The sequence below is a fragment of the Hypanus sabinus genome, chromosome 24 (genome assembly GCF_030144855.1).
Source record: "Hypanus sabinus isolate sHypSab1 chromosome 24, sHypSab1.hap1, whole genome shotgun sequence".
Lineage (NCBI taxonomy): Eukaryota > Metazoa > Chordata > Chondrichthyes > Myliobatiformes > Dasyatidae > Hypanus > Hypanus sabinus.
Genome location: NC_082729.1, coordinates 37012577 through 37037747, shown reverse-complemented (window position 1 = coordinate 37037747; position 25171 = coordinate 37012577). Strand labels below are relative to the sequence as shown.

The following is a 25171-nucleotide window of genomic DNA, read 5'->3' as shown; positions in this document are numbered from 1 at the left end:
AAAATTTGCACAACATAAGATTTTTGCGCACACTGACTACTAAAAATTAGAAGGAACAGCGGTAAGCAGTCGACATCCCAGACTGATGAAGGGTCTCAGTCCAAAACATTGACTGGGGAAAGGGGATTGGGAGAAGGGTGTGCGTGGGAGATGGGGGTTATCACGAGTTCATACAATTTAACAGTTGATAAGTCAAGTACACCCCCTCAACTTTCTCTACAGATCAACAGAAAACAGGTTGTGCAATGATACCGTGCCGGCCGGAACCAAATGGTGAAAGAGAATTAGCCAGTGAACGTGCCGACCCCGAGGATACCTCTTGAGGTGTTCAGTGCTCTCAGCTTTGGGGAACCATCTTTGAGGATTATGAGACCTTACTTGATTGGTCAATCACTCCAACTGAAATAGTATATAGGGAGCTTGCCGAACACCAGCTCTGCCCCAACCAACATTCAGATTCCAATCTGAATCCTTGTCAACGTAATTTCCGCTGTTGTGATCGTCCTCATCTTCACCTCGCTGTTCCTTGTGTGCCGCTACCATCGTTCCATCCATGTCAACTCGCTGCTGTTGTTAACATCTGATAGGCATCCCCAGTTTGTGTAAACTCTTTATTTTAATTTAGCCCCGTTAACGATGGATAAATACGAGTGTGTCTGAATGTGATGAAGCCTCGAATTCTAATCCTGCTAAGATACAGAAACTACAGAAAGTGTGTGAATACAATGTTACATACCTGGTCTTATACCATTTCTGTCAGATCAGCGACGACTCATGTGTAATACTGTACTGTCTAATGAAGCATAAAACCATCAAGATTGTAGGAACACTTCAGTAAAAGACACCTGGAAAAAGCTACTTCTGGTATTACTCGGTAACAGAAGATGAAGGAAGCACTGGAAAAGCATTGTGCACTTGAGTTATTTCCCAAGAAAGCTAAAAGTGACCATGCTAGAGGTCTCATTGCTTCTTATAACATTTCCAAAATGACAGCAAGATGTGGAAAATCTCATACATTTGGTGAAAAATTAATAACGCTGCTGTATCAGAAGTGCTCACCACTGTTGTCAAAATGATCCCAGTATTTGAAAATCAATTCCTCTGAGTAATAACTCTCCAGCTCAACATTTTGATGAAATGAGTGAAGACATTGAGTATCAACTGGGCACAGAGCTACAAAAGACAGAACGTGGGATACAACTGGATCATGAACTGTGTGAGACGAGGCATTGCTAATAGCATATGTACGGTTTATCAAAAATGGAAAAGTTTATGAAGAGATTCGATTCTTTAAAAAGTTAAAAACAAATATAAATTTAGAATCAAACTATGATGATCTCAAAATGTATATTGAGGATAAAAGTATCCCAGTTAGGAACATGATTTCTTGTGCAACAGTTGGAACTCCATATATGACAGGTTGTTATGCTGGTTTAGTAGCATTAATGAAAAAAGAAATTCCAAGTCTGTTTGCAATCCATTGTGTAATTCACCGTCAACACCTCGCAGCAAAAAACCTCAGCCAGTGACTTTTTTCAAGCATGACTCTTGTAATATCTGCTAGTAACAAAGTTAAAGCTTATCCATTAAATAATAGAATGTTTTGCCAGTTATGCCAAGATAATGATGAAGAGTTTAAATGCTTGCTTCTTCACACTGAAGGGCATTGGCTATCAAAAGGCTGCACTTTAAAATGCTTCTTTGATCTTTCTGACACTGCGGTTGAATTTTTGCTCAAAGTCGACAAGAGCTTGGAAGACAAGATTGAACTTCCACGTGGAGATGTGGCATACCCAGCCGATCTGTATGACAAAATTAACATTCTAAATATGAAACTGCAGGGTGAGAATTTCTACTTAATCCAGGCAAAAAGTGCAGTGTCCACTTTTATCAGAAAATTGGAAATGTATAAGCAAAACATTGGGAGAAGAATGTTCTCACAGTTTTCCTGCATGGAAAGTATGGCAATCTCATTCATAGATGGTGATTTGCAAGAGTACTGCTTATACCTGCAGTCACTGAAGAAGGACTTTCAGCCTCGATTCAAGGATTACAACAAACTGGAAATTCTGGACTGGGTAATTAATGCATTTCTTTGCAAGATGGAAGAACAGAAAGAAAATTTGAAAGAAGAAGTAATCGAAATTCAGCATGATGAAAAAGCAAACATGCTTTTCAGAAATGGTTTGTAGCTACATGGTCATATGAAGTTTCCTGGTCTTTGGAGAAGAATCTAACTGCTCTTCCATCCTCCTACTTTGTTGAAAGAGGTACAGTGAACGACATACTCATAAAAAGTCAGAAACTGCTCAGACACGTGGGGCTTAAGGCTTTTGCTGTCATAACTAGAATCAGACATTTCAACTCTTGCGAAAAAGCATCAAGCTCAAGGATTACAAGGGTATTGGAGCAGCTCTACAGCGCACAAGTACAGTATAAGCTAGGTTTAAAGATAAATAAAAATTTAAAGCAGAATTATTTTTCTCATGTTAGTGGACAGTAGACAAGTTTTTACTTTATGGGGTGCCAGAAAATATATTGTGCCTCCCCCCCCCCTCTACTTCTATTCCCCACTATGGCCTCCTACCTCCCTCTCACCTGCCTATCACCTCTCCCTGGTGCACCTGCTCCTTTCCTTTCCCCTATGGTCCATTCTCCTCTCCTGGCAGATTCCTTCCTCTTTCCCACCCACCTGGCTTCACCTGTCACCTTCCAGCTATCCGCCTTCACCCCCACCCCTCATCTTTTTGTTCTGGTGTCTTCCCCCTCCCTTTTCAGTCCTCATGAAGGGTCTCACCCAACATTTCCATGGATGCTTCTGACCTCCTGAGTTGCTCCAGCATTTACAAGCTTTCTCGAGTTTATAGTACTATGTGTTATATGTGCCTTGTGCTGTGTATGACTGTCACTACTGTGGTTTGTACCTTGGTCCCGGGGGAAGGTGGTTTCGTTTGGCTGATTTCATGGGTATTCATGTGTGGTTGAATGAAAATTAAACTTGAAATTGACCTTGACTTGAACGAACCACTCACTACTAAACTACAATTTAATTTGAAACTGCCTTGATTATCGTACAGGGTTTTGCTGGTGAACAAATACTTGTAAAAAAAGAGAGGCTGGGTATCGTTTGGAAATGATATACTCCATGGCTGGAACCTGGAATTACCTTGCCGAGGTCTGTAAACAAGCTGTCCGGAGGACTGGGTGGTCGTGGAAGTTTGTCCTTAGGTGCCACATCGGAAGGAACTGAAAGGCAATCATGAGAAGACCCAGCGTGAGTGGCTCCATCATCTGAGACTCGTCGCAATCAACACAGGGTGTCGGGCAAAGGCCCTTTGGCCCGCACAGCCCATGCTATCACCCACGCAATCCTACGTTATCTTTTATTCTGCTGACAATTGAGCAGTTGTGGACCCCTAATCGAAGAAAGGCTTTGCTAGTATTGCAGAAGGTCCAGAGGAGGTTCATGAGAATGATCCCATAAATGAAATGGTTAACATCCGAGGAGTATTCGATGGCTCTGAGACTGTACTTACTGGAGTTTAGAACAACGGGGGGGGGGGGGGGGGGGAATTCATTGAAATCTATCAAAAGGCCCAGATAGAGTGGCTATGGAGATGATGTTTCCTACAGTGGGGGAGTCTAGGACCTGAGGGCACAGCCTCAGAATACAGCAGAGATAAGGAGAAATTTCTTGAGCCAGAAGAATTCATTGCTACAGACAGCTGTAGAGGCCAAGTCATTAGGTATATTTAAAGCAGGAGGCTGATAGGTTATTGATCAGTAAGGGTGTCAAAGGGTACGGGGGCAAGGTAGGAGAATTGGGTTGAGAAGGATAATAAATCAATAAATCAGCCAGAATAGAAATGGAATGGTGGCGTTGACTTGATGAGACGGATGGCCTATTTCTGCTGCCAAGCCTAGTGGTCTAACTCTAACCCAACAACACCAGCACCTTGCCCAGCCCCACATCAGGGACACGTTGCCAGCCGTCCGCACATGCTCAGTTTACACAAATCCTCACTTCATCCATTTAATCTCCATCAAAAACCCATGACATCCTAACACTGTCGACACCCTGTCCCGACAGCCACGGCTCCCCACATTCCCACCTCCCTGTCCCGAACCCCTCCTCTCCCCACATTCCCACCTCCCTGTCCCGAACCCCTCCTCTCCCCACATTCCCACCTCCCTGTCCCGAACCCCTCCTCTCCCCACATTCCCACCTCCCTGTCCCGAACCCCTCCTCTCCCCACATTCCCACCTCCCTGTCCCGAACCCCTCCTCTCCCCACATTCCCACCTCCCTGTCCCGAACCCCTCCTCTCCCCACATTCCCACCTCCCTGTCCCGAACCCCTCGTCTCCCCACATTCCCTCCTCCCTGTCCCGAACCCCTCCTCTCCCCACATTCCCACCTCCCTGTCCCGAACCCCTCCTCTCCCCACATTCCCACCTCCCTGTCCCGAACCCCTCGTCTCCCCACATTCCCTCCTCCCTGTCCCGAACCCCTCCTCTCCCCACATTCCCACCTCCCTGTCCCGAACCCCTCCTCTCCCCACATTCCCACCTCCCTGTCCCGAACCCCTCCTCTCCCCACATTCCCTCCTCCCTGTCCCGAACTCCTCGTCTCCCCACATTCCCACCTCCCTGTCCCGAACACCTCGTCTCCCCACATTCCCACCTCCCTGTCCCGAACCCCTCCTCTCCCCACATTCCCACCTCCCTGTCCCGAACCTCTCCTCTCCCCACATTCCCACTTCCCTGTCCCGAACCCCTCCTCTCCCCACATTCCCACCTCCCTGACCCAAACACCTCCTCTCCCCACATTCCCACCTCCCTGTCCCAAACCCCTCCTCTCCCCACATTCCCACCTCCCTGTCCCAAACCCCTCATCTCCCCACATTCCCACCTCCCTGTCTCGAACCCCTCCTCTCCCCACATTCCCACCTCCCTGTCCCGAACCCCTCCTCTCCCCACGTTCCCACCTCCCTGTCCCGAACCCCTCCTCTCCCCACATTCCCACCCCACTGTCCCGAACCCCTCCTCTCCCCACATTCCCACCTCCCTGTCCCGAACCCCTCCTCTCCCCACATTCCCACCTCCCTGTCCCGAACCCCTCCTCTCCCCACATTCCCACCTCCCTGTCCCGAACCCCTCCTCTCCCCACATTCCCACCTCCCTGTCCCGAACCCCTCGTCTCCCCACATTCCCTCCTCCCTGTCCCGAACCCCTCCTCTCCCCACATTCCCACCTCCCTGTCCCGAACCCCTCCTCTCCCCACATTCCCACCTCCCTGTCCCGAACCCCTCCTCTCCCCACATTCCCACCTCCCTGTCCCGAACCCCTCGTCTCCCCACATTCCCTCCTCCCTGTCCCGAACTCCTCGTCTCCCCACATTCTCACCTCCCTGTCCCGAACACCTCGTCTCCCCACATTCCCACCTCCCTGTCCCGAACCCCTCCTCTCCCCACATTCCCACCTCCCTGTCCTGAACCCCTCCTCTCCCCACATTCCCACCTCCCTGTCCCGAACCCCTCCTCTCCCCACATTCCCACCTCCCTGACCCAAACCCCTCCTCTCCCCACATTCCCACCTCCGTCCCGACAGCCTCGTCTCCCCACATTCCCACCTCCCTGTCCCGAACCCCTCGTCTCCCCACATTCCCACCTCCCTGTCCCGAACCCCTCGTCTCCCCACATTCCCACCTCCCTGTCCCGAACCCCTCTTCTCCCCACATTCCCACCTTCCTGTCCCGAACCCCTCGTCTCCCCACATTCCCAACTCCCTGTCCCGAACCCCTCCTCTCCCCACATTCCCACCTCCCTGTCCCGAACCCCTCCTCTCCTCACATTCCCACATCCCTGACCCGAACCCCTCGCCTCCCCACATTCCCTCCTCCCTGTCCCGAACCCCTCCTCTCCCCACATTCCCACCTCCCTGTCCCGAACCCCTCCTCTTCCCACATTCCCACCTCCGTCCCGACAGCCTCGTCTCCCCACATTCCCACCTCCCTGTCCCGAACCCCTCGTCTCCCCACATTCCCACCTCCCTGACCCAAACCCCTCGACTCCCCACATTCCCACCTCCCTATCCCGAACCCCTCCTCTCCCCACATTCCCTCCTCCCTGTCCCGAACCCCTCCGCTCCCCACATTCCCACCTCCGTCCCGACAGCCTCGTCTCCCCACATTCCCACCTCCCAGTCCCGAACCCCTCCTCTCCTCACATTCCCACCTCCCTGACCCGAACCCCTCCTCTCCCCACATTCCCACCTCCCTGACCCAAACCCCTCCTCTCCCCACATTCCCACCTCCGTCCCGACAGCCTCGTCTCCCCACCATCCCACCTCCGTCCCGACAGCCTCGTCTCCCTACATTCCCACCTCCCTGTCCCGAACCCCTCGTCTCCCCACATTCCCACCTCCCTGTCCCGAACCCCTCCTCTCCCCACATTCCCACCTTCCTGTCCCGAACCCCTCGTCTCCCCACATTCCCAACTCCCTGTCCCGAACCCCTCCTCTCCCCACATTCCCACCTCCCTGTCCCGAACCCCTCCTCTCCTCACATTCCCACATCCCTGACCCGAACCCCTCGCCTCCCCACATTCCCTCCTCCCTGTCCCGAACCCCTCCTCTCCCCACATTCCCACCTCCCTGTCCCGAACTCCTCCTCTTCCCACATTCCCACCTCCGTCCCGACAGCCTCGTCTCCCCACATTCCCACCTCCCTGTCCCGAACCCCTCGTCTCCCCACATTCCCACCTCCCTGACCCAAACCCCTCAACTCCCCACATTCCCACCTCCCTATCCCGAACCCCTCCTCTCCCCACATTCCCTCCTCCCTGTCCCGAACCCCTCCGCTCCCCACATTCCCACCTCCGTCCCGACAGCCTCGTCTCCCCACATTCCCACCTCCCAGTCCCGAACCCCTCCTCTCCTCACATTCCCACCTCCCTGACCCGAACCCCTCCTCTCCCCACATTCCCACCTCCCTGACCCAAACCCCTCCTCTCCCCACATTCCCACCTCCGTCCCGACAGCCTCGTCTCCCCACCATCCCACCTCCGTCCCGACAGCCTCGTCTCCCTACATTCCCACCTCCCTGTCCCGAACCCCTCGTCTCCCCACATTCCCACCTCCCTGTCCCGAACCCCTCCTCTCCCCACATTCCCACCTTCCTGTCCCGAACCCCTCGTCTCCCCACATTCCCAACTCCCTGTCCCGAACCCCTCCTCTCCCCACATTCCCACCTCCCTGTCCCGAACCCCTCCTCTCCTCACATTCCCACATCCCTGACCCGAACCCCTCGCCTCCCCACATTCCCTCCTCCCTGTCCCGAACCCCTCCTCTCCCCACATTCCCACCTCCCTGTCCCGAACCCCTCCTCTTCCCACATTCCCACCTCCGTCCCGACAGCCTCGTCTCCCCACATTCCCACCTCCCTGTCCCGAACCCCTCGTCTCCCCACATTCCCACCTCCCTGACCCAAACCCCTCGACTCCCCACATTCCCACCTCCCTATCCCGAACCCCTCCTCTCCCCACATTCCCTCCTCCCTGTCCCGAACCCCTCCGCTCCCCACATTCCCACCTCCGTCCCGACAGCCTCGTCTCCCCACATTCCCACCTCCCAGTCCCGAACCCCTCCTCTCCTCACATTCCCACCTCCCTGACCCGAACCCCTCCTCTCCCCACATTCCCACCTCCCCGTCCCGAACCCCTCCTCTCCCCACATTCCCACCTTCCTGTCCCGAACCCTTCGTCTCCCCACATTCCCACCTTCCTGTCCCGAACCCCTCGTCCCCCACATTCCCACCTCCCTATCCCGAACCCCTCCTCTCCCCTCATTCCCTCCACCCTGTCCCGAACCCCTCCTCTCCCCACATTCCCACCTCCCTGACCCGAACCACTCCTCTCCCCACATTCCCACTTCCCTGTCCCGAACCCCTCCTCTCCCCACATTCCCACCTCCCTGACCCGAACCCCTCCTCTCCCCACATTCCCACCTCCCTGTCCCGAACCCCTCCTCTCCCCACATTCCCACCTCCCTGTCCCGAACCCCTCCTCTCCCCACATTCCCACCTCCCTGTCCCGAACCCCTCCTCTCCCCACATTCCCACCTCCCTGTCCCGAACCTCTCCTCTCCCCACATTCCCACTTCCCTGTCCCGAACCCCTCCTCTCCCCACATTCCCACCTCCCTGACCCAAACACCTCCTCTCCCCACATTCCCACCTCCCTGTCCCAAACCCCTCCTCTCCCCACATTCCCACCTCCCTGTCCCAAACCCCTCCTCTCCCCACATTCCCACCTCCCTGTCTCGAACCCCTCCTCTCCCCACATTCCCACCTCCCTGTCCCGAACCCCTCCTCTCCCCACATTCCCACCTCCCTGTCCCGAACCCCTCCTCTCCCCACATTCCCACCCCACTGTCCCGAACCCCTCCTCTCCCCACATTCCCACCTCCCTGTCCCGAACCCCTCCTCTCCCCACATTCCCACCTCCCTGTCCCGAACCCCTCCTCTCCCCACATTCCCACTTCCCTGTCCCGAATCCCTCGTCTCCCCACATTCCCACCTCCCTGTCCCGAACCCCTCCTCTCCCCACATTCCCACCCCCCTGTCTCGAACCCCTCCTCTCCCCACATTCCCTCCCTGACCCGAACCCCTCCTCTCCCCACATTCCCACCTCCCTGTCCCGAACCCCTCCTCTCCCCACATTCCCACCTCCCTGTCCCGAACCCCTCGTCTCCCCTATCTCTCACACACACACACACACACACACACAGTGTAGGAGACTGGGATCAACAACCCTCCTAACTGTGGTACTGTCAATCCCCCCCACCCCATGCTTGCCGCTGCCCCGATGCCAGTACCTGGCAGAGAACCTGCTCCTCTGGCTCACCACCCCACCCCTGCAGCATGCTCTATCCACTTACCGGGAGAATCGATGGTCGCCGTCTCCTTCTCACTCAGCTTGCCGCTGAAGCTCTTCTCGGAGCCCGACCTGCTGGAGGGCGGGGTGGCCGAAGGTGGGGGCTGGGCGGCGGGCGGGGGCAGATCCATCCATTGTGCCATGTTGGGCAGTGGTGGACGGGGGACAGGTCTCCCTGGAACACAGGAACGGCATGACATCAGTCAGTGAAAGCAGGCACTTGTGTTCACAGTGGGATGGTCCTTCAGAGAGCATCGCTGTCACAGGTCATTTCCAAATGTTTGCCACTGCTTTAACATCGATAGCATGGCCGAGCTGGCAGGCCTTTCAATATTCAACAGGTTGCAATGAGATCCCCCTCATTCTTCTAAACTCCAGCAAGTTCAGGTCCAAAGCCATCAAACACTCTCTTACAACAAGCCTCTAATGCGTCTTCTTACAGGTAGCCACAAAACAAAGAGACACAACAGAACCCATTCAAAGAAAAACTCACACAAGACTATCAAACACCCAATGTGCAAAAAAAAAAGAACAATTCGTACAAATAATAAAAAGGAAACTTATAAAAGTAACCACAGCCCCCAAAAGTGAGTTCTCAGCACTGTGCTGATGACAGTCCCTGCCTGGCACTATGACAATGGCCGCAGGTCACGGCTGCAGTCAGTTTAGCACTGAAGCGCAAATGGTTAAAAGAAAATCCAGAAGGAACATGAACCGCAGAATCCTCAAACTGAGCCCACAGCTGCGGAGCGTGTTCAGCACTGAGACGAGCTCGTCCAGAAGACCGATGGTTGCAGGCAACAGTCGCTCCTGAACCCAGTGGCGTGGGACCCAAAAGACTCCTGCACCATCTGCCCGCCGGTAGCAGCGAGGAGACAGGGAGAGCAGTGAAAGGTAGATGTTGCCGAGCGCCAGTCGTCTTCCGCTTGTCCTCGATGATTTTAATCTCGCTCAACGCTTTCAGTGGAGTAATCGAGCCGACCACAGATTTGTGTTCTGCCGTTAGGAACCGGCACAGAGTCTCACCCACGTCGAATCCCCCAGGAGATCGCAGAAGCACCAGATTGTTCATTCAGCCTATAAGTACAATCTTAAAAGAGAAATCACAATCGATCTCAGTTCAGAAGAGGTAAATGCAGAAGAAGAATCCAGTAGTTTTGTGAGCTGTCTGCAAGATGTCGCTGTTGGTCACTGGTTCCATCTTCCTGAGATTATTATCTTCTGAAAAATTTCCTGTTTGTGCCATGGTAATTCTGAGCAGAGATTATCATTGATTAGTGAGACAGTTACAAAAAAATCTGTATTTTTTTATATAAGAAAAAAAGGACAAGTCCTGTTTATTTCAGATTAAGATTTATTGCTGGTTCTTGAGTTGGAGAACATGACAGACATCATCATCATTGCAAATCAGCAAGTTGTTTTCGTTATGTGTCCCTCTCGCTGTGAAACGGTGACACCTCACTGTCCCATTAGCAGGGAGAGGGAGAGAGAGATGTCAAATTGTTGGGTGAGCAAATAGTTCTTGTACTGCAGATTATGGTCTCTCTTGAGGCTTTGCTACTGCTTGCTTGGTGGGTGGAGGATGCTGTTTTTTTTGCTGAAGTTTGTGAGGGGTGAGGGATGTTGCTTTACTGCTGCGGAGTGTTGGGGGAGAAGTGGTGGGGCTTTGGAGTTCGAATGTTTTCATTCTTTAGGACACCCTTCTGTTTTCGTTGATGTCTGCATGGAACAAGAACCTCAGGATGTACATTGCATACATTTCTCTGATACTAAACGGTGCTATTGAAACTACTAAAACTATTGAGGAACTCAGCAGTTTCTATGGAGAGGAATAAACAGCTGACATTTTGGGCTGAGTCCATTCATCAGGACTGGAAAGGAGAGGGGAAGGCGCCAGAATAAGAAGAGGGGAGGAAGAAGGCTGAAGGTGAAAGGTGAAGCCGTGTCAGTAGGGAGTGGGAATGAAGTAAACATGATGTAAAAGTGATAAATGGAAAAGATAAAGGGCTGGAAATGAAGGAATCACTTAGGAAAGAAGAGTGAACCATGGGTGGAAAGGAAGGGTAGAGGAAGGGGGAGGGAAAGGGGAAAGGGAGGAGGAATGGGAAGGGGGAAAGGGAAAGGGGGAAAGAGAAAGGGGAAGGGGAGAGGGGAGGGGAGGGAGGAGGGGGGAGGGGGAGGGGAAGGGGAAAGGGAGGGGGAAAGGGGGGAAGGGGAGGGGAGAGGGGGAAACAGAAGGGGGGAAGGGGTAAGGGGGAAAGAGGGGGAGGATGAAGAGGGGGGAGGGGAACTTCCTCATCAGAGACTTTCCCGCTTTTCATTATTACCATCAAGGAGGAGGTACAAGAGTCTGAAGGCCCAGGAACGACTTCCTCCCCTCTATTGTCTGATTTCTGAATGCACAATGCACCCATGTTTACTCAAAGAGGCCACACTCATCATTAGGGACCCCCCCATCACCCAGGACATGTCCTCTTCTCATTGCTACCATCAAGTGGGAGATACAAGAGCCTAAAGACAGACACTCAATGTTTTCAGAACAGCCATCATATTTCTGAATTGTCTGTTAGCCCATGATTACTCAAAAAGGGCTGCATCCATCATTAAGGACCATTATCACCCAGGACATCCCCTCCTCTCATTGCTACCATCAGGGAGGAGGTACAGGAGCCTGAAGACACACACTCAACAATGCAGGAACAGCTTCCTCCTCCCACCATCCAATTTCTGAATGGACAATGAACCCATGAACACTGCTCAATATTTCTTGCTCTCTTTTTGCTGTATTTATTTAGTTTTTTAAATGTATTTCTTATAGTGAGTATTTTTAGTTCTGTGTTGTAAGTATCTTTATATTTATATTGAGAGTTTTGTTATTATGGACTGCTGCCACTGAACAACAAATTTCATGACATTTGCCGGTGAAATTATTGACTCTGATTCTGCACTCCTCTTTTGCACAGTTTAGTTATATCTGACAGTGATTTTTATGTCTTGAACTGTACTGCTGCCACAATGCAACACACTTCACAGCATATGCTGGTGATAATATACCTGCTGTGATTTAGTGAACCACAGATATTGTAAGTATCCATTCCTACCCTACTGCCCCTCCCGCAGCACGGCACACCCTCCTCGACACCCCTCCTTCGCATTCACCAGGACATTGCCTCAATTAGAGGTCGGGCACACCTGGAGTTATTTTCTCTGGAGTTGTGGAGGTTGATAGAATCATGAGAGACAGGGTCTGTATGCAGTCGCTATTTTTTTTGCCCAGTACTTGCATCTGAGTTTTGGGGGGAGGAGGGGGAGTTCAAAAGTTAAGAGCCACACAAGTTCTTTTACACAGAGAGCACTGGGTGACTGCCAGGGACTACCAGAGGTAAATACGACAAAGGTGTTTAAAAGGAGCGTGCACATGTAAAGAACGAAGGACGAGGGACCTTGCGTGGGCAAAGGGGATTAGGTGCCATTGAGCCAAATTACACTCAGTGGCCACTTTATTAGGTACATTTTCCTGTTAATGTAAACATCTAATCAACCAATCATGCGGCAGCAACTCAATACATAAAAACATGCAGACATGGTCAAGAGGTTCAGTTGTCACTCAAGCCAATCATAAAGTGATCCCAGTGACTTTGACCACGGAATGATCGTTGGCGCCAGGCGGGATAGTTTGAGTATCTCAGAAACTGCTCGTCTCCTGGGATTTTCACACACAACAGTCTCTAGAGTTTACAAAGAATGCTGCGATAAACCAAAACAAATATCCAGCAAGCAGCAGTGCTGTTAATGAGAGAGGTCGGAGGAGAATGGCCAGACTGGTTCAACTCAAATAACCACACGTTACAACAGATGTGTGCAGAAGAGCAGATCTGAATGCACATGCCCTACCTTGAAGCAGGTGGGCTACATAAGCAGACAACAGCACGGGGTTCCACTCCCATACCCAGTAAAGTGGCCACTGAATGGAGTTTGGGTTGAGGGGTCGGTTCCTGTGCTGTACGATATGGACCAGCGTTGCAGAACTCTCAGCTCCAACATGAATCACAGGCAATAACACACCACCATCTCCGCATGCTCAGGGTTTTGTTGGCACTACTCCTGCAGCTGATCTAGACTGGGACGGTCGCATGAGCAGCTGGTGCAGATCACAAGTCCTGGTGATGCGACCACTGACGCCAGGCAGACAATCTCTGAAGAGTATCGATAATGGCCGGGGTTCCCCGTCTTGTAAAGACACTGCCCAGAAGAAGGCAATGGCAAACCACTTCTGTAGAAAAGAATCATGGTCAAACACCACTATCGCACACATTTTACGACACGACGCATAATGATGATGATACGTACATTGATAATAAATTTACTTTTGACGCTAGCAGATATGACACGCCTACAGATGGACAACGCTGTCTACCCATGCATAGGGAAAGGCAAAGGACTGCACCGGAGTGGGTAACACAGAGGCCACACGATTTTGGGGCTGTCGTTACATCCATGCCAAGTACGACTGATCAATGGGAAAAGAGTAACAGCAATTGCCAGAGCTGTGTATTGAAGCCTGTGATCCGGGTGCCATGGGAACATAGCGATTGGCGCCACACTATTGCAGCTCGGGCCGTCAGAGTTTGTAGTTCAATTCCAGTGTTCTCTGTAAGAAGTTTGTACGTCCTTCCCATGAGTGTGTGGGTTTCCTCCTGATACTCCGGTTTCCTCCCACGGTCCAAAGACGTACTGGTTAGGAGGTTAAATGGTCATTGTAAATTGTCCCGTGGTTAAGCTAGGGTTAAATTGGTGGGTTGCTGGGCAGCGTGGCTCAGTGGGCTGGATGGGCTTGTTCCGCGTTACTAAATAAGACCATAAGACATGGGGGAAGAATTAGGCCAGTTGGCCCATCAAGTCTGCTCCATGGCTGATCTACTATCCCTCTCAACTCCATTCTCCTGCCTCCTCCCTGTAATTTATGGTGCCCTGCCTAACTAACTCATCAAACTACACCTCAATGACTCGGCCTTCAGAGCCGACTGTGGCAATGAATTCCACAGATTCTCCACCCTCTGGCTAAATATATACATAAATAAATACATGCATAATAAATTGATTAATTAACAACAATATCCAAGTAAATTTATTATCAAAGTACGTGCAATTTTTAGATCCATTTCCTTGTAGGCATTTACAGGAAAATAAAGAAATACAATCCATTTATGAAAAACTATACGTAAACAAAGCCTTATGAAAAACCAATGTGCAAAAGGTAGAAAGAAAGATGAGTTGTCGAATTCTTGAAAGTGATTGTCAGTTGTTGATTCAGTTTAGTGTTGAGGTTATGTCTCTGTCTACGCCCTCGATCTTAAGCTCCATTCTAAGATCATCCCACAGTCTCTGAAGCTCCAAGGAATGAAGTCCAAACTTGCCCGGCCTCTCTCCATGACTCAGTCGCTCAAGTCCCAGCAACATCCTCATGCATCTCCTCTGCATTCCCCTCTCAGTTACAGACAAGGTGCAATTCGGACAGCACTGCAGCGCAGAGGTTAATGCAATGCATACAGTTCAGTGATGAGGAGAGTGAAGTTACCCACGCTGGTTGAAGGGTAATAACTGTTCCTGAACCCTAAGGCTCCTGTATCTCCTGCCCGATGGAAGTAGTGAGAAGAGAGCGTGGTCTGGATGGCGAGGGTCCTTGATGACGGATACTCTCCTGTGAAAGCGCTGTTTGCAGATGTGCTCAATGTAGCCGTGCTCCTTGGAACCCACCCCTTCTTGGACTGTAGTTCTCCCACCCCCACACCAACCTACTCGCAGGGTCATCCAGTACAGGAACAGGTCCAACTGGTCTATACCAACCATTCTAGTTCTGCATATAGTCCAAGTCTTAGACACATGTATACCTCTGGGGTGCATAAGAATTTTGCCAGGATACTGACTCAGCAACAGTTGGACCTTGCAGATACAGGTGTATTTTTACTACAATCAATTGAAATGCCTTGACTGCACATAGTCAATAATCTCCATTTACCTAATTATGTGACTTGTAAAACCAGTTGGCTGCACCAGTGATGATTTAGTGTGTCATATTAAAGGGGGAGGGTGAATATTTATGCAATCAATTATTTTGTATTTTGTATTTGTAATTAATTTAGATCACTTCGTAGAGATCCGTTTTCACTTTGACACAAAAGTCTTTTTCTGTTGGTCAGTGTCAAAAAAGCCAAGTTAGATTCACTGTGATTCAATGTTGTAAAACAATAAAACATGAAAACTTTTGGGGGAGGAGGTGAACACCTTTCATAGTATTTGAACCTTTGAACTCTGTACACAAGTTGTGTTTTTTATATATACTTTCCTGCGTGGGTTAGTTGTGGTTCGATTTGAGTCACAGTGGAACAACACACATTTCCATCCTCCCCTTATTTGCCCTTGAAACAGCAATACCAGTGAGTCTGAAGTTTCTATTAGTGTTGGTCAACAGTTATTAGATATATTTTGAAACAAGTGCTATGTTTACTATTTATCATTATTAAGTTATCTTTGTACCATCAGGTCAACTGCCGTTTTGAGGCCCTCAGTTAGTTGGAGTTGCGTTCTAGCTGTCTACATTGTTACACAAGCCAGGGCAATACTTGTTGTCCATGCAGGAGGCTCCCCCCTCTCTATAGCCGATCACTGCAGAGGAATGCCGGAGAGAGATACACTTAATTCAGCACTTAATTCTACGTAGAGACTCCAGCCCTGGGTTTTTCCTCAGGGTTTGCTCCCGAAGCCTTCCCCATGAGTGGGTAGATCAGAGTTTTCCTTCTCCCAGGTCAGCTGCCAACCACGGCTGACAAGCCCTATCTGCCCAAAGTGACTGGTTTTAAGGTTTTTGCCCCTTCTCCTGTAAGTAGAAACAGTTCTGCCAGGCTTAGTTGCGAAGCCACATGTGAAGGCCAGGAGCTGGACTTGGTTGTCAGAGGCCATTTGAGAACAGCAATAGGTAGTGGGAGCTAATCGCTACTATCACCCCCAGCTTACGGAACTACCCTTGTTTACATGGCCTTGCCTGCCTGTTTGTTTGTTTATTGATTGAGATACAATGTGGAACTGGCCTTTCCAGCCCCAGTCACGCTGCACAGCAATCCCCCAGTTTAATCCTAATCTAATCACAGGACTATCTACTAACTGGTACATCTTCAGACTATGGGAGGAAACCGGAGCACCCAGAGAAAACGCACGCGCTAGCAGGGGGGACATACAAACTCTTTACAGGCAGCAGCGGCAACCAACCCCAAGTCATTGTTACGGTGAAGTGTTGTGCTAACTACTGCGTTATCGTTATGGAGGGTTGCCTATCTGAAGTGCCTTGGTTCACACTGATTGTGAGAACACACGAAAGCATTAGTATAGTCAGGTGAGGGGCAATTCTGTGTTGGGTTGTCCTAACTTTCAGCAGTTTCACAAGTAAATGATCTCTTTAAAAACCCTGAAGAAAGCTTCCGTCTCTGGTGACCTTTGAGAAGTTGTTTAACTCAGAGCATAGCTGCGTACGTATGTACTGTGAGGGCAGCAGGTCAATGCTTTTGGACCTGTTCTACCACATTCCTTAAACCCAACAGGACCATTGCTGCCCATGCGGCCCCCTTGGGTGGGACACAATAACAATAATTGCAGAAGAACCCCCATGTTGTCCCAGGTATGTTTTGTGACGTATCAATGAATTAATATGGCAAGGTAGTGTTGCAGCTCTGTAAAACCCTGGTTAGATCACTTAGAGTATTGTGTTCAGTTCTGGTCACCTCATTATAGGAAGGATGTGGGAGCTTTAGAGAGGGTGCAGAGGAGATTTACCAGGATGCTGCCTGGATCAGAGAGCATGTCTTATGAGGAAAGGTTGTGTGAACTCGGTCTTTTCTCTTTGGAGAAGAGGAAGATAAGAGCTGACGATAGAGGTGTACAAAATGTTAACAGGCATGATAGTGTGGACAGCCAGAGTCTTTTCCCGAGCAGGAATAGCTAAAGCAAGGGGGCATAATTTTAAGGTGACTGGAGGAGTATTGGGGGAGGATGTCAGAGGTGAGTTTGGGTGCTGCCAGGGGTGGCGGTAGAAGCAGATGCATTATACAGGGCGACATGGTAGTGTAGCAGCGAGCCATAAAATTGGGGTTCAATTCCCACTGGTCTCCCAAGCGCTGGCTTGGCCGGGTGTCTGTCAGGGGCAAGTCTGCCTGCTTCCTCCAAGATCAGCACAGACTCAGGTTTGCCTCTTGTACTCCTGAATGAGAAACTGTTTAACATCAGCCACCCTGCAAGGTGGTTGGAGGAAATGGGTGTAAAGGGCTGGGTTTATTCTGATTATCTTACGCTTTATCTTCCGCTTTATCAGAATGTTAGAGGCAACTGACTCACGATGCAGCCCTTGAGGTTTTTCAAAGTTGAAAGTAAATTCATTATCAAAGTACATTTATGTCACATACAACCCTGAGATTCATTTTCCTGCGGGCATATTCAATCAATCCAACAAAATCAATGAAAAACCTCACCAACAGGGTGAGCAACAAAAAGGATGAAAAAAATAATAATAAATAACAATAAATAGTGAGAACATGGGATGATGACCTCTTGAAAGTGAGTCCATATGTTGTAGGAACAGTTCAGTGAGGTTGGCAAGTGAAGTTATCCCCTCTGGTTCAGGAGCCTGAGGATTAATAACTTCCTGAACTTGGTGGTGTGAGTCCTGAGGCTCCTGTACCTCCTTCCTGATGGTTGAGAGGTAATAACTGTTCCTATACCTGGTGGTGTGAGTCCAGAGGCTCCTGTACCTCCTTCCTGATTCAGATACAGGTTTATTTATCATATGTACATCAAAACAAACAGTGAACTGCATCATTCCGTATTTCTAAAGCTCATCAGCCGTACCAGGGAAATACTTAGACCATCAGACATAGGAGCAGAATTAGACCATTTGGCCCAATGAGACTGCTCTGTGATTCCATCATGGCTGACTTATTATCCCTCTCAACCCTATTCTCCTATTCCCATTACCTTTGACACCACTTACTAACCAAGAATATACCAACCTGCTTTAAATACTGTACACCCAATGACTTGGCCTCCACAGTCATTTGCTTCCACAGATTCACCACCCTCTGGCTAAAGATGCTCCTGCTCATTTCTGTTCTCAAGGGACATCCTATTCTGAGGCTGTGCCCTCTGGTTCTGGACTCCCCCCACTATTAGAAACATCCTCTCCATGTCCACTCTATCTGGGCTTTTCAATATTTGGTACATTGTTTATCTATTTTTTCTCTATTTATTGAAATACAGCGCAGAACTGGCCCTTCCATCCCTATGAGCTGCACCACCCAGACTCACTGATTTAACCGTAGCCTAATCATAGAACAGTTTACAGCGACCAATTAACCTACTAACCAGTACATCTTAGGATTATGGGAGGAAACCTGAGCACCCTGAGGAAATCCACACACTCTTCCAGACAGTGGCAGGAACTGCAGCTGGGCATTTGGTGCTGTAAAGCGTTGTGCTACCATATTACCATTCCACCCAGACTTCAATAAGAATCCCCCTCATTCTTCTATACTCCAGCGAGCAGAGGATCAGAGCGGTCTGCAAGTGTTACCACACCTCCGCAGGTTACTAACACGAACTGGTACGTCGTTGAAATGTGGGCGAAAACCGGAACAGCCGGAGGAAGACCACGCGGTCACGGGGAGAACATGCAAACTCCTCACAGTAAGCAGCAGGATTGAGCCTGGATCACTGGCGTTGTAAAGCATCGCGTTACTACTGTGCCACCCTGCTAAACAAGCAGCACCCCCAAGGATGTGCTGGGAGAAGCCGGCAAGTGTCACCGCGCATTTCGACACGGCGTGCCCACACCGTTCAGTGGAACAATGCAAACACCAACAACAAACCAATCCCCTTTCCCATCCCTCCCACAGAGACCCTTCTTCCAGACCAGAAGACACCAAAATAAAAAGGTGCAGAGGACGGGAAAGGGGACAGCTAGAAGGTGATAGGTTAAGGAGGGAGTTGGTAAGCAAGGATGTGCTGGCGGGTAACCCGCATGTCACCTTCTACGACTCCTCATCTCACGTTCTCAATATTATTGCAGTCTTTCACTGATCCTGACGAAGGGTCTCAGCCCGAAACGTCAACAGCGCTTCTCCCTATCGATGCTGCCTGGCCTGCTGTGTTCCACCAACATTTTGGTTGTGTTGTTGTTTGAATTTCCAGCATCTGCAGATTTCCTTGTATTTTCACTGATTCTATTATGTTTATTGGAATTATTGAGCAAACAAATCTCAGTGATGTGTACGGTGACACATTTGTTTGTACATTCGTTACATCCTGTGTAAAATGATGTGGGTGACAATGGTGACCATGATAGTTCTTGGGAAATTTTTCTACAGAAGAGGTTGTCTTCTTCCAGGCAGAGATGCATCTCCGCCCTGCCACTCATATGTATTTTGTTAATGAATTTGCTTTGAAGTGTTGCCACAAATTTCGGTGCCCACAATGCTTGGCAGAACAACACGCAAGACAACAAAACAAAAAGCCCCTTTCCTCCCTCAGACCTGACAATCCTCCTACTCCAGCACAGGGTTCGGTGTGCCCAGTCTCTGGTATTCTGCAGGGGTGCGTTGGGATGTACCTGAGGCAGCTTAACACGATAAGAGGCTATGCTGTTACAGGAAAGATCCTAGCATGGACAGAACATTGGCTGACTGGCAAGAGGTAAAGAGTGGAAATAAAGGGAGCCTTTTCTGGTTGGTTGCTGGTGACTACTGGTGTTCCAGTTGATGTTTTTGTCAATGACTTGGACGATGGAATTGACGGCTTTGTGGCCACATTTGCAGATAATACGAAAATAGGTCGAAGGGCAGGGAGCGCTGAGAAAGCAGGGAGACTGCAGAACATCTCAGACAGATTGAGATACTGGGTGAGGAAGTGGCAGATGGAATACAGTGTCGGGAAGTGTTTGGTAATGCACTTTGGTAGAACGAATAAAAGCACTGACTCTTTTCGATGAGAGTCCTTGTGCAGGACTCCCTAAAGGTTAACTTACAGGTTAAGTCAGTGGTGAGGAAGACAAATGCAATGTCAGTGTTCATTTAGAGAGAACTAGAATATACAAGCAAGGATGTAATGCTGAGTGAGGCCTCACCTGGGCTGTTGTGAGCTGTTTTGGGCCCCTTATTTAAGAAAGAAGAAGAATAATAGCCCTTAACTCGGCAGTGGTGTTATAGGGGCACCGTCATAACTGTGTTTCCGTTGCAAGCTATTCTTGTTTTTACGAAGCCGAGTTGCTAGCTCGACGCTCAATCCGACTTGGATTCAAACTCGGGAATCTTCGCTCTGGAATCCAGCGCTGATATTTTTGTGCCACCAAGCAGGACTTATTTAAGAAAGGACATGCTGATGTTGGAGAGGGTTCAGAGAAGGTTCACAAGAATGATTCTGTGAATTAAAGGCTTATCATATGAGAAGCGATTGATGGTTCTGGGCCTTTACTTGCTGGAAATTAGAAGAATGAGGGGAAATCTCATTGAAACCTATCGAATGTTGAAAGGTCTACATCTGGAGTTCCCAACCTGGGGCTAACGGACCCCTTGGTCAGTGGTAGTGGTCTATGGCATAAAAAGGTCGGGAATCCCTGGTCTAGATAAACTGGATGTGGAGAGGATGTTTCCTATGGTGGGGGAGTCTAGGACCAAAGGGCACAGCCTCAGAATAGAGGGACGTCCATTTAGAATGGAAATGAGGAGGAATTTCTCTAGCCAGCAAGTGGTGGATCTGTAGAATGCATTACCACAGATGGATGTGGAGGCCAAGATTTCATGTGAATTTTGTTCAAAAGTCCCGAGGTTTCAATCTTCAGTATCAACCCCAAAGGCATGATTGGAGACGCGTGTGTGTGTGTGTGTGTGTGTGTGTGTGTGTGTGTGTGTGTGTGTGTGTGTGTGTGTGTGTGTGTGTGGGCTGGGAAAGGGGCTTGTTGTCTTATTTTGTTGGTTTTACTGTTTGTGTTGCTCTGTGTAATACAGTGGGCGTGCTATTCAGCTGCCAGAACATGTTGCCAATACATGCGGGCTGCACCCAGCAGAAACTTCAGGCTAACGAAAATGACGCATTTAACTGTATGTTTTCATAGACACTCAGGGTCTATTTTATTAGGTACACCTGCTCATTAATGTAAATATCTAATCAGCCAATCATGTGGCAGCATCTCAATGCATAAAAGCATGCAGACATGGTCAACAGGTTGTTGTTCAGACCAAACATCAGTGTGGGGAAGAAATGTGACTTTGACTGGGGAATGATTCTTGGTGCCAGATGGGGTGGTTTGAGTATCTCAGAAACTGCTGATCTCCTGGGATTTTCAAGCACAACAGTCTCTAGAGTATAGGGAATGGTGCAAAAATAAAGGACATCCAGTGAGTGGCAGTTCTGTGGGTGAAAACGCCTTGTTAATGAGAGAGGTCAGAGGAGAATGGCCAGACTGGTTCAGGCTGACAGGAAGGTGACAGAATCTTAAATAACCACACATTACAGCAGTGGTGTGCAGAAGAGCATCTCTGAATGCACATCACATCAAATGTTGAAGTGGATGGGCAAGAGCGGTGGAAGGCCACGAACATACACTCAGCAACACTCGTAAAATACTGGAGGAGCTCAGCAGGCCAGGCATCATCTATGGAAAAGAGTATACAGTCGATGTTTTGTGTCGAAGCCCTTCTTCAAGACGTTCGGCGGCCACTTTATTAGGTACAGGTGAAACAAATAAAAAGGCCACTGAGAGTACAACGATCAGCACCGCGGTCAGATGGCCAGCAAAACGAACGACCAATCTCAATGCATCACGGTTTGGTACGGCAACTGCCCTGGCCATGACCACAGAGAGTTGTGGACAGAGCTCAGCACGTCACAGAAACCAGTCCCCTCCAACATTCTCTCGTCTCCACCCACCCATCGGGCAGCAGATACAAAAGCCTGAAAGCACGTCCCATCAGGCTCAAGGACAGCTTCTACCCCGCTGTTGTCAGCTCTTGAATAGACGTCTTGTACGATAAGACGGACTCTTGACCTCACAATTAACCTTGTTATGATCTTGCACCTTATTGTCTACCTACACTGCACTTTTTTGTCACTGTTGCACTTCATTCTGCATTCTGTTCAACACAGGACAAACACTGGAGGAACTCGGAAGGCCAGGCAGCATCTATGGAAAAAAGCACGAGGGTCCTGCTGAAGGGTTTCGTCAACTGTACTTTTTTTTCCCATAGATGCTGCCTGGCCTGCTGAGTTCCTCCAGCATTTTGTGTGTTGCTTGGATTTCCGGCACCTGAAGATTCTCTCTTGTTTTGCTTTCTGTTACTGTTTTACCTCAATGCACTGTTGTCATGACCTGTGTGAACCGTACACAAGACAAGTCTGTTTTTAGAGATAAAGTGTGGTTTAGACCCTTCCGGCTCCCCAGAGCCACACCTCACAGCAACCCACCAATTTAACCCTAGGCTAATCATGGGACAATTTACAATGACCAATTAAACTACTGACCTGCATGTCTTTGGACTGAGGGAGGAAACCCACGCGCACACAGGGAGGAACATACTTGGGTGGACACTTGCTTACAGAGGATGCCGGAATTGAACTCTGAACTCTGACACCGTGGTGCCCCTTGCCTGTACCTCAGTACGTGACAATAATCAAACAAATTACCAATTCGGCCGATTTACACGGGATTGCAACTCACACGAGAGGATGATGTCTCGAGGTCGCTGCAGGTTGAGGCTGGTCAGGAGATGCAGCAGCTGGCCCACGGTCCCGTTTCGGTTTATCCAGTACCACATGACTTCCTGCGTCCGCCCGGGGTCCCCCCGGCTCTCCAGAAGCCGCAGGTCGGTCATGTCGCTGACAATGTAGGAAGCTGAAAGATTAAATGAACAGCCCTTGTAGAACACGGCCACAGAACGGGCAACCACCCTGCCAGCCAGGCATGTCGCGATATGTTGCACGGCTTTTACTCGATTAGCAGCGGGAAGAGCAAGGGGGTGGATTGAAATGAGTTTTTTCTGTGGACTAAGGTTGGATGGCATGAATATCAATTTCTCCTTTCGATGAATAAATTCCACCCCTCCCTTCCTCCTCTATTCCCCAATCTGACCTTTCACCTTTAACTTCTTGTCACCTGCCTATTATTTTCCCCTGGATTCCCTCCTCCTTCCCTCTCTCCCACGACCCACTCTCCTCTCCCATTATATTCTTTCTTCTCCTGCCCTCAAACTTTCCCACCCATCTGGCTTCACCTATCTCCTCTTTCTCCTCCCCACGCCCCCCCCCCCCCACCATCCTATCTTCCCCGTCCTTCTCAGTCCCAAAGACAGGCCCCGGCTCAAAATGTTGACTGTTCACTTTTTTCCAGCGTTTGGTATAGAAGGGCACAATGGTTGGCACTGATACGGTGAGCCAAGGGGACTGCTTCTCTGCAGTGTGATGGGTGTTGCAACACCCAACACAGTGCAGCTCGGCACGATCACCACTGATTACCGAGAAGTTTCATCTGATCTGAGCAATCTCAGAACTATCGCTGATCTATGTTACGAAACTTGTGGCAGCAGTACTACACAGAGAAATTAATAGCAATTGCAAAAAGAAGATATTAAAAAATAAATACCAAGTGTAAAGAGAGAGTGAAATATTGAGAAGGCTGTTCACACACTGATCTGCTGTTCCTGAATCACTGAGCGTGCACCTTCAGGCTCCTGTATCACCTTCCTGATAACAGCAACAAAAAGAGGGCATGGCCTGGGTGATGGGGGTCCTTAACGATGGATGCCTCTTTTTTGATGGTTGAGATCTCTTTTTCTCTGTCTTGCCTTCCCCCTGGTCTCCCCATCACCGGTCTCCTGGACTAATCAAGAACCCATCAACCTCTGCTTTAATTATAACTTGGCCTCACCTGCTAATTGTGCCATGGACCAGTGATATCCAAATCATTTACAAAAATTAAGAATAACCCAGGTCCCAGCACTGAGCCCTGGGGAAGCCCACTGGTCATGGACTTCCAGCCCGAGAATGGACCTTCAATCATCACCTTCTACTTCTTATAATTGAGCCAATTCTGAATCAACCTCACCAGCTCTCTCTAAATCACATGTGACCAACCTGCTAAGCAGGACCTTGTCAAGGTCCAAGTATGGTTATTATCAATACAAGACCATAAGCTATAAGGCCACAATTAGACCATTTAGCCCATCAGGTCTGCTCCGTCATTTCATCATGGCTGATCCATCATTCCTCTCAGCCTCAATCTCCTGCCTTACCCCCCTCTGTATCCCTTTATGCCCTGACTAATCAAGAATCTATCAAACTCTGCCTTAAACATACATTAAGATTTGGCCTCCACAGCTACCTGTGGCATTGAATTCCACTGATTCACTACTCTCTGGCTAAAGAAATTCCCCCTCATCGCATTCTAAAAGGATGCCCCTCTATTCTGAGGCTGTGTCCTCTGGTCTTGCATTTTCCCGCCATAGAAAACATCCTCTCCACATCCACTCTATCAAGGCCTTTCACCATTAAATAGGTTTCAATGAGGTCAACTCTCATTCTTCTGAATTCTAGTGAATACAGGCCCAGAGACATCGAACAGTCTCCTACTCCCAGAATTATTTTTGTGAACCCCCTTTGAACCCTCTCCAGTTTCAGCACATCTTTCTAAGATAAAGGCCCCCGCACTGCTCACAACACTCCAAGTGAAGCCTCACCAATAACTTTATAAAGTCTCAACATTACATCCTTGCTTTTATATTCTAGTCCTCTTGAAATGAATGCTCACATCACATTTGCCTTCCTCACCACAGTCTCAACCTGAAAATTAACCTTTAGGAATCCTGCATAAGAACTCCCAAATCCTTTTATACCTCAGATTTTTCCATTTAGAAAATAGTCAACCCTTTAATTTCTTCTACCAAAGCGCATGACCACACACTTCCTGACATTGTATTCCATCTGCATTTCTTTGTCCATTTTCCTAATCTGTTTAAGTCCTTCTGTAACCTCTCTGTTTCCTCAAAACTACCTGTACCTCTACTTATCTCCGTATCACCTGCAAACTTTGCAACAATGCTATCAATTCTATCATCTAAATCACTGATATATAACATAAAAAGAGTTAGTCCCAACACAGTCCTCTGTGGAACACCACTAGTCACCAGCAGCCAACCAGAAACGGCTCAGTT

The 25171-nt window shown here is 49.2% G+C and overlaps 1 protein-coding gene across 2 annotated transcripts in view; it reads right to left on the bottom strand.

The window, feature by feature from the left end:
* irak1 (interleukin-1 receptor-associated kinase 1) overlaps positions 1 to 25171 on the bottom strand; it is a 118010-nt gene that overhangs the window by 58204 nt on the left and 34635 nt on the right. The window contains exons 2-4 of one of the 2 annotated variants that reach the window (XM_059949637.1): positions 22684 to 22857; positions 8935 to 9105; positions 3167 to 3246 (exon numbers count right to left, since the gene is read on the bottom strand). In XM_059949637.1, coding sequence (XP_059805620.1) covers positions 3167 to 3246; positions 8935 to 9105; positions 22684 to 22857 — 425 coding nt within the window. The remainder of the gene's footprint in view (positions 1 to 3166; positions 3247 to 8934; positions 9106 to 22683; positions 22858 to 25171) is intronic. The other variant, XM_059949638.1, reaches the window with a different exon arrangement.